This window comes from Urtica dioica, chromosome 7 (genome assembly GCF_054948205.1).
Source record: "Urtica dioica subsp. dioica isolate 48M chromosome 7, U.dioica_male_clone48M_v1_H2, whole genome shotgun sequence".
Lineage (NCBI taxonomy): Eukaryota > Viridiplantae > Streptophyta > Magnoliopsida > Rosales > Urticaceae > Urtica > Urtica dioica.
The window spans coordinates 6,786,550-6,796,947 of record NC_142762.1 but is presented as its reverse complement, the minus strand read 5'-3'; the positions used below and the strand labels follow the sequence as shown (position 1 = coordinate 6,796,947).

Genomic DNA, 10,398 nt, shown 5'->3' with positions numbered 1-10,398 from the left:
AACCCTGACTCAACCAGGAGCCGGCCCAAACCAATGGCCAAGTCAAAGCCCAGCCATGGGCCGAGTCAATGGCTCACTCGGCCATTGGCTGGGTCAAATGGCTCACTCGGCCATTGGACAGTTCACTTAGCCAATGGCCGAGTGAACCCCTCAGCCATCAAGGCAGTTCACTCGGCCATTGGCCGAGTGAACCTTCCAGCAGTTCACTCGGCCAATGGCCGAGTGAACCCTTCAGCCGGCCGTACAGTTCACTCGGCCATTGGCCGAGTGAACCTTCCAGCAGTTCACTCGGCCAATGGCCGAGTGAACCCTTCAGCGGCCAAGGCAGTTCACTCGGCCATTGGCCGAGTGAACCTTCCAGCAGTTCACTCGGCCAAGGGCCGAGTGAACCTTCCAGCCGCCGAGACAGTTCACTCGGCCATTGGCCGAGTGAACCTTCCAGCAGTTCACTCGGCCAATGGCCGAGTGAACCTCCCTGCTGCCTCAGCAGTTCACTCGGCCATTGGCCGAGTGAACCTCAGCCGGCCCAAGACCTTCACTCGGCCAATGGCCGAGTGAACCTCACCACCATGTTCACTCGGCCATTGGCCGACCCAGCCTCCTCCAAGGCCGACCCAAGCACTCTCACTCGGCCAAGGGGTCTTCAAACCACCCCTTGGCTGCCTATAAATACCAAGGCACCCCCCTTGGTCCAAGTAATCCATTCTTGAGTACTGAAACGCTGCCGAACTCGTACCTCGCTCGTTTCTCTCAAGCTTTGGCCTCTAAACACCCCTAAAACCTCTATACACCACCTCAATCCTACTAATGTTGAGCGTCGGAGAGGTAAACAGAGGCAACCCCTCTGTTTCCCCTTTGTAGTTCACACCTTTTCGCTTGTGTTTCAGGTGCTTGGACGAGATAGACATTACAGACAGCTAAGGGACGACTTGAGATATCAAGTCCGACACGCTCGAGCCGGAGTGAGACCACTTGGTCCGGCCTTGGGTCTAACCGTCTTTGGCTCCTAAATAGCTGTCCGAAAAACTGCGACAACATTTTGGCGCTAGAAGGAGGGGCTGTCTCGACCTTGACGACGCATTCCCTCTACCAGTTTTCTCCCTTCGTTCTCACGACTCTCGAGAGATGAGTCATCTACCCACTACCTCCGCGGGTACCCGAGCGACGAGCTCGAGGTACGACCTCCGAAACCTCGCGCACCGTCTTGAAGGGCAACCTCGCGATAGCGAGAGCCAGCCCCAAGACCCGGTGAACGACCCCGAGGCCGAGCTCCGAGAGGACACGGCCCGGCGGCTCGCGGAGCTCCTTGACCGTCCCGGCGTTGACAGCTCCCTCATCGCCGGTCTCCTCGGCTACGACGTCGAGGATCGATCAGCTCAAGATTACTCCGACCCCGAGTACGTGGAGGAGTCGAGGACCGACGAGGCCACCCCTAGCCTCGCTCAAGCGTGACCCGAGAGGGCCAACGGTGCGTTGGCCAATCCTTTGTGCCCGGCGCGACAACAGGCACGGTCACAGTCCCGGGGACTCGCCCCCTCGGTCTCAAGAGGTGGCCGGACACGGCCCCTCGCCGAGGAGAGAGCGACTCTGGTCGACGATGGAGCCGATAGCCGAAGCGCTCGCCGGACGACCCGGCCAAGGGCGACCTCGCCTCGTCACGCACCAAGCGTGGACCTTAGAGAGCGCTTGACGGCGCAGAGAAACTCCCGAGGGGAGGATCTCCGCCAAAGGCTAAATTCTCGAAGGGACGCGCTCCCCGCCGCAACTCTTGGCCGACCTCAGGCCAATGTCGTGGACCAAGCGTCCAATGAACGCCGACCGGTGACCCCCGTGGCCCCGACGATTGGCCCTGCCAACGGGCTTGATATGGTCACAATGATCCAGAGCCTCCAAAACCAAATCATCGAGATGAGGGAATCAGGGAGGCAAAGGCCGTACGGAGGGATCGAGGAATCATACTCTCCCTTCGCCGCACAGGTCCTCGCGCAGCCATGCGTGGGAAACTTTAAGTTACCGTCCATTCCCCCCTATGATGGACGCACGGATCCCCACTACCACGTCCAACACTATGAGACGTGGATGACGATGCAAGGGCAGACGGACGCCACCCTCTGCCAAGCCTTCAGCCTGACCCTCACAGGGTCAGGCTTTGAGTGGTTCCAAAGTTTGAGGCCTGGAAGCATCCCGTCCTTCCGGGCCTTGCGAGAGGCTTTCCTCGCTCGCTTTGCCACGCTTGTGGCACAAAAAAAATCGAAGACCCACCTCCTCTCCATTCGACAGGGGAGAGATGAGACGTTGAGACAATACCTCGCCCGCTTCACCGAGGAGTCTCACAAAGTCGAGGGCTTCGACGACAGGGACGCCATCACGGCGATTACCGAGGGAGTTCGCACGAGCGACTTCCTCAAGTCCATTGTCGGGCAAGTCCCGCGAGACATGGCGGAGCTGATGACGAGAGCCCGCACACATATGGGAATCGAGGACTATCTCGATGGCCGCGATGGCCGGAAGTCAGGAGGACAAGGTGGTCGCCACCGCGAAGAACGGGACGAAGATCGCCCCGACCCTCAAAGCAAGAGGAGCAAGGGAGGCCGTGCCCCTAACGGTCGCCCCCTCTCCGGTCCGAGATCGTCGCACGTTGATAACTTCCAAGCGTTATCGACGTACACCCCGCTGAACACTCCGCAAGAGCGGATCCTAGCTCTGCACCGCGACAAGCTAGGAAGTCCGGCTCCTCTAGCGAAGGATCCCGCGAAGAGGGATCGGAACAAGTTCTGTGAGTACCACCAGGATCACGGGCATCTGACGTCCGAGTGCTATCATCTTAGGCGTCAGATCGAGGCCCTGATTCAAGTCGGGAAATTAAAAGAGTATGTCCTAAGAACGGTCGGGGCGGCCACGGTGCACGAAGGCCGTCCACGGCGGGGAAGAAAGGGTCCGGCGACGGTGACTGACATGAACCAGGCAGCGATTGAACAACCGGAGAGCTCACAGCTGCATGTCGTGGGCTAAGCCCGTCCCCTTTTCTCATTATGTCATTTTATTTCCGGTTTTAAGACAATCTCGAATTTCAATAAGGCCAATGGCCCAGGGATGTAATTTTTGACTATTTCCGTATGGTAATTAGATTACATTTCACCTTGTTGCATTATAATTTCTAGTCTCCTCTACGAGTACACAAGAAACTCGGGGGGCTAATGGGAAACAATGCTCAACGAAACTAAAGCTCACTCGTTCAACAAAAAAAAAAAAAAAAAACAACAAAAAAGACGTGCAAATCGATTATGCCTTCGTTGGCAAATCGAGAACATAAGACGCGCACCATACGACGAAGACGCGCTAATCGATCATGCCTTCGTTGGCAAATCGAGAAAACAAGAAGCGCACAAAACCAAAAAGACGTGCAAATCGATTATGCCTTCGTTGGCAAATCGAGAAAAGTAAGACGCGCACTAAACAACAAAGACGTGCTAATCGATTATGCCTTCGTTGGCAAATCGAGAACATAAGATGCGCACAATACAAAAAAGACGTGCAAATCGATTATGCCTTCGTTGGCAAATCGAGAAAAGTAAGACGCGCACTAAACAACAAAGACGTGCTAATCGATTATGCCTTCGTTGGCAAATCGAGAACATAAGACGCGCACAATACAACAAAGACGTGCTAATCGATTATGCCTTCGTTGGCGAATCGAGAACATAAGACGCGCACCATACGACGAAGACGTGCTAATCGATTATGCCTTCGTTGGCAAATCGAGAAAAGTAAGACGCGCACAAAACCAAAAAGACGTGCAAATCGATTATGCCTTCGTTGGCGAGTCGAGAAAAGTAAGACGCGCACCACACAAAGAAGACGCGCACTAAACAACAAAGACGTGCTAATCGATTATGCCTTCGGTGGCAAATCGAGAAAAGTAAGACGCGCACAAAAACGACAAAGACGTGCAAATCGATTATGCCTTCGTTGGCAAGTCGAGAAAAGTAAGACGCGCACAAAACCAAAAAGACGTGCAAATCGATTATGCCTTCGTTGGCGAGTCGAGAAAAGTAAGACGCGCACCACACAAAGAAGACGCGCAAATCGATTATGCCCTCATTGGCAAGTCGAGAAAACAAGACGCGCACAACACAATAAAGCCGTGCTAACCGATCACGCCCTCATTGGTAGATCGAGAAAATGAGCCACGCACGATCAACCCGAAACAAAAAGTCGTCCCTCGCAACGCACAAAGGCCGTCCCTCGCGACGCGTGAAGGCCATTCCTCATGGCACGGACCCGAGAGCGTTCATCCCGCATCCGTATAAAAGCGTAGATTTTGAGTTTCCACTCGATCTACGCTCGACCGGAAACTCGGGGGGCTAATGTTGTTGGCCCGTCTAGGGCCAACGGGAACAAGGGCATCTCTTCGACCCACATGGCTAGTACGAGGTCTTGGGCGACGGAACCCTGACTCAACCAGGAGCCGGCCCAAACCAATGGCCAAGTCAAAGCCCAGCCATGGGCCGAGTCAATGGCTCACTCGGCCATTGGCTGGGTCAAATGGCTCACTCGGCCATTGGACAGTTCACTCAGCCAATGGCCGAGTGAACCCCTCAGCCATCAAGGCAGTTCACTCGGCCATTGGCCGAGTGAACCTTCCAGCAGTTCACTCGGCCAATGGCCGAGTGAACCCTTCAGCCGGCCGTGCAGTTCACTCGGCCATTGGCCGAGTGAACCTTCCAGCAGTTCACTCGGCCAATGGCCGAGTGAACCCTTCAGCGGCCAAGGCAGTTCACTCGGCCATTGGCCGAGTGAACCTTCCAGCAGTTCACTCGGCCAATGGCCGAGTGAACCTTCCAGCCGCCGAGACAGTTCACTCGGCCATTGGCCGAGTGAACCTTCCAGCAGTTCACTCGGCCAATGGCCGAGTGAACCTCCCTGCTGCCTCAGCAGTTCACTCGGCCATTGGCCGAGTGAACCTCAGCCGGCCCAAGACCTTCACTCGGCCAATGGCCGAGTGAACCTCACCACCATGTTCACTCGGCCATTGGCCGACCCAGCCTCCTCCAAGGCCGACCCAAGCACTCTCACTCGGCCAAGGGATCTTCAAACCACCCCTTGGCTGCCTATAAATACCAAGGCACCCCCCTTGGTCCAGGTAATCCATTCTTGAGTACTGAAACGCTGCCGAACTCGTACCTCGCTCGTTTCTCTCAAGCTTTGGCCTCTAAACACCCCTAAAACCTCTATACACCACCTCAATCCTACTAATGTTGAGCGTCGGAGAGGTAAACAGAGGCAACCCCTCTGTTTCCCCTTTGTAGTTCACACCTTTTCGCTTGTGTTTCAGGTGCTTGGACGAGATAGACATTACAGACAGCTAAGGGACGACTTGAGATATCAAGTCCGACACGCTCGAGCCGGAGTGAGACCACTTGGTCCGGCCTTGGGTCTAACCATTTCCGGTTCCTAAATCGTTGTCCGAAAAACTGCGACAACAAGTCGCATAGAATTTAATACGTTCGGGTTTTCTGAGAACGATAGACAACAAAACTTAGGGTTTTATTTGGCTAAAACTAAAGGTTTTTTTAATTATATTTTTCCCAATATTTTACCTAAAGCATAACGACTTTATTTCATTGAGAAAGCCTCTAACTTTGAAAATAAGGCCAAGAAGCCTAACAGAGTTCTACATAATATGTTAGAAAATGATAGTAAAAAAAATTGTTAGAAAATGTATTTTCCATAAAGGGAATTAAATAGTTGTGTTACATCTAAAGGTTTTAACTGTCCTTTAGCTGGTTTTTTTATATACATTTATTTCGAGGAAATCGTTTTTTGACGAATATTAGCGCCTATAAATATATATATTCCAAGGAGATAAAGATCTACAATTTATTGACTTTGTTTTCTGCTGGACGCAAATAATTTTCTTATACATTCATGTATAAACTATATATATATAAAAATGACAATGAAAATTGACAATGAAACTCGCAATAAAAATTACAATGAAAATCGCAATAAAAATGGAGAAAATGAGAAAATGCTAATGAATTTTTTTTTTTTTTAAGAAAATTTGACTCAATATAAAGGCAATGGAGCTTTTCCTTCTTCGTCACTTGCCTTCTTCACTCGACCAACTCAGAAGAAACACGAAGAAGAAAAACAAAGAAAAAAGCACGCACCACGAACACGAATCAGAGAATGTAATCGTACTACCTACGCCGAAAGAAGAGAATGTACGATCTTGCAGAACGGTAAGTATGTAGGTAGAGTGTGACGTCACGCATCGGTCATGCTCTAGCCTTGGATTTTAGATTTATCTAGCGCTCATTCTGCATACTTATGTGCTTGTTTGCATGTCATATGTTGTCAATGGTGCCTACAAGAAGAGTAGTAGTATTTATTTATGTACATTTGATGTAATAAAGTCTCACGAAGACTCTTGCTTTGTAACTGCTGAATGATTAATAAAAGTTAAACCGTTCATTCATTCTTCCTTGTCTGTTTGAAGCTTTATGATAAACTATAGTCTTTAGTCCTTAAACAAACCTAACAACAAATGAAGACTCAAATATAGATTTGCATGAACAAACTCTTCATGGTTTGCTTAAAACAGTATATTCATAATCTAAGGATCAAAGCGCTATTGATCTCAGTATGATTGTTAGGAGAATCTATGATGTCTAGTTATGGGACATTGAGAGTTGGAGACTCTATAGTTCTTCCTACGTATCTTCTGAAGGTACTGAATTGACCAATGCACTTCTAGAGATAAAATAAGAACAAACCATTTAACCTCTTATGTCTTGAAGTCACTATGTATGAATTGCATCGTGCTTACCTCAATCGTGAAATGAGACATGTCATTTCATAGCTTATGTATTCTCGTTTGAGAAAGTCAGAGTTCTAGATTCACTATGTGATATAGACAAGACCTATTGGTGAAGTACTAAGTTATGAAGATGTCATGAGTAACTTTGTGAAGATCTCATAGATATGGAATTCATGTACAAGATTGCTGAAATGGAACGTATATCACCTCATACTTTGTTTCTTGGAATGTGAATAAATGAACTGGCCAGTGTCCAAATTGTCAGCTCCTCGTCAATACATTGTTTCTAACTTATTCACAAGCGACAAAGGAGTTGAGAAAATAACAACTAGAAGAGTAAAATGATAATTTTGTAAATCTCATCTAGCTGATGATATTCATAAAGGGTAAACATAGATAATATTCAGTGGATCCACTCATCAGAATTAAGTTGAATTCTTGAGTAGAAAACAAATTCATTTGAACCGATAAATTCCCAGTGTCAACTCTTTAATGGAGTCAGTTGACATTAAGCTAGAACTTGAAAAAGGTTTGTGAACTTTTGAGTCCAAGTATGCTAGCTCAAGCTTTGTTCATTTGGATCCACGAGGTCACTACCACAAATCAATAGAGTAGGATTAGTTAAAGTAGAACCAGCCAAGTTTTACAAAAATTGTCTAAAGGGTAATTTTTTCCTTTTGGACATGGGATGTTATGAATGTCAATAAATAAGGTTTTTTGACATTGTCATATGATGACAATTGAATTAGATCACACGCTCATATTAGAGTAATTGGGCCTTGAGGTTGATCTGACTCCAATGCCACTTCTATTTATGAGAACAGTAATACAGTCGATTGATGCCTTTCCTTCACTGGTAACTTCCTTACCTTTCTGGTTTTCCTCGTCTTGAATTTTCTATGCTTGATACCAGTTTGGAGATTGTTGCATAATTGGCAAATATTTTTGTGTCTATTGGAAGCAAATGTGGTATTTTTGGTATCATACAATGAATGAATGTACATCACATGATCTATTACAACCGTACATCACATGTTCAACCTATCCTCTGAAAAGCAAAAGTCGACTAATGAACCATGTATTTGTAGAGATCAAACCACACAAAAGAAAAATGAGTAACTATTATTTATTTTTTTCTTCTTTATAATAGTAGATACATAATTCTTTATGTAGAAATAAATAGAAACTCTTAGTTCTTCCATCACCTCCATAAAGTGTTATGGTAGTACTTAATCTAATTTTGGCCTCTTAAGAAGGTACAAAACTAATGACAAAGATGGCATAATAATGAGAATTCGTTCTTAATCATCCAGGTTGATTTTGTGATGGAGATACTTTCCAAACTTGTGAGCAAACAGGTACCGTACACGTACTCTCTTGAGCTAGAAAATAATTTCTTCAGATCACCCTTTTCACAATGCCTTAAATGGAGATGAGAGATTTTTTTTTGGTCCGTCTGTACGGATCGCAGGTTTGGAAAATGCCGAAACTATGGGTTGGTTTTATGAAGTGTGTGTCTCAGACACAACCCCATTCTTTCCACGTGTTATTGCAGGTAATAAATCTTCTATCTCCAAACAGTGAATTTTTATTTTTATTTTTTTTATTTTTTTGTGTAAATGTATTTTGGGTCAACGATATTCTTGTGTGCATGTAGTTACCGTCCCCACAACTTGAAAGTGCTCTAAACAAGCATGCAAGCCTCAGAGGTCCACTTGTCGCTTTTGCTAGTCAACCAAATTCAAAGAGCTCATTACCCAGGTTCGATCTCATGAACTATTCCGGAGTTATTCCTTCACAGCTTTATCGATATATGGTGTACAATTGTGTGAACTTGCAATTGTGTTTGGTGTTGGACATTACTGTTCGGATCGCAGGTTTGGAAAATGCCGAAACTATGGGTTGGTTTTATGAAGTGTGTGTCTCAGACACAACCCCATTCTTTCCACGTGTTATTGCAGGTAATAAATCTTCTATCTCCAAACAGTGAATTTTATTTTGAATGTCATATGATGACAATTGAATTAGATCACACGCCCATATTAGATTAATTGGGCCTTGAGAATTAATTTCATTTGATGGAATTTTATTTAAAAATTCTCAATGGGCTTTTCTTATGTTATCATGAACAAATGAAGAAATATCTAGAAGCTCCTTCTAAGCCTATAGACCGTCCAAACAAAAAGGGGAAAGAGAATTATTTTGTGCATTGATGTATGAAGATACTTGCCAAAAGAAAAATAGGAAACAAATTTCCTCTACAAGGAAATGGCATGGGCGGCCAAGGGAGAGAAGAACAAATGAGGAAACAAATCCAAGGCCTTCTAGAAGGCATGTTGGACGTCCAAAGAGGATAGAAAAGAGGAAATAAGATTTGCTCATGAATATGTGATATTCTATAAAAAAGAGGAAACTACCTTTTGAAGGTAAATCTCCTCTTATAAATACCTCACCTCATTCGCAATTCACAACACACAATTTTAGAGATTGAGAGATTCTCTCTCTAGAATAGTTGGCCGCCCATCTCCCTCTCTCTCTAACCCTTCTTGTTCTTTTGTTTTGCCACCAAGTTCCTCATTAGACCTAGAATTTGTTTTATCTACTTGGCGCCAAGACTTGTTCTTGAGTCATCGTGTTTAAAAGTTTCGACACACTAAATACAATCATTCTCTTAAGACTCTAGTGGTAGAAACTTTCGTGGTTGCTCAACAGGTTAAAGAAGATGGCGTGCTGCGTGGGGAGACGAACGTTTCAACCTTCCTAAGGCTTTTCAACGTTTAAGCTCCATTCGAGGTTGATACCGAGTAAAAACTATATGTAGTTTTAAATTTTAAATTATATGTTCATGCGCTTTGTCTAGGTTGTAAAAACGTTTTACGTGTTTTAAAGAACTTTTTATATTCCGCCGCTTCCTAAAAGCGACAAATCTTTTCTTAACCCTAGGTCTATTCCAAAAATGGTATCAGAGCTATGGTCAAAGTACAAGCATGTGCATATAATTTGAAATATGAGTTTGACAGTCGTTTTCTTGAATTTACTCGAGTTGTGGTTTTGCTAGAATTGTTATTTTAGATTTTTTTTTTAATTATCACTCGTGTCTTTAAATTAAAAAGCATGTTTATTTTCTAAAACCTTGGGATGATATTAAAACACATTAGAATCAGTTCTAAATTTTGTTTAATTTTTTCATGATCAAAATCATTTTTTGATAAGTTTGAGAAATTTCGGGTAATTTTGTGACAAGTAATATTGTCTTGCTTGCTTTGCTTATTTACTCGCTCGTTTTTTTGTTGTTGTTATCTCTTGTGCTATACTATTAATATGTTAATAAGACACATCTCAAAGACTAACAACTCTATACAACGTTCCGTTACACTTAAATATTTTGCACTTAAGTCCTGACCAAAATTCTTTCCAGTTTTCCTTGAGCTTAAAAAATACCTACTGTAAAAAGGACGCATCTTTCTGCTCAGAACTTGGATTTGATTGATTCAAGGTCTGTAAGTCTACTTTTCAAAACCGTTGGAATTAGCTCAATTGGACATGGGAGTCACCGTTTACGGCATTTTTACTCC

The 10,398-nt window shown here is 45.3% G+C and overlaps 1 protein-coding gene across 1 annotated transcript; it reads left to right on the top strand.

Annotated features, from left to right (window-relative positions):
- The first annotated feature begins 7,613 nt into the window (after positions 1–7,613).
- LOC149390176 (uncharacterized) lies at positions 7,614–9,668 on the top strand. The gene is made up of 6 exons (XM_089621334.1): positions 7,614–7,679; positions 8,137–8,181; positions 8,295–8,378; positions 8,481–8,584; positions 8,701–8,784; positions 9,536–9,668. Exons 1-5 carry the CDS (start codon positions 7,623–7,625, stop codon positions 8,735–8,737), a joined length of 327 nt encoding a protein of 108 aa, XP_089477460.1. The 5' UTR covers positions 7,614–7,622; the 3' UTR covers positions 8,738–8,784; positions 9,536–9,668.
- Positions 9,669–10,398: the final 730 nt, after the last annotated feature.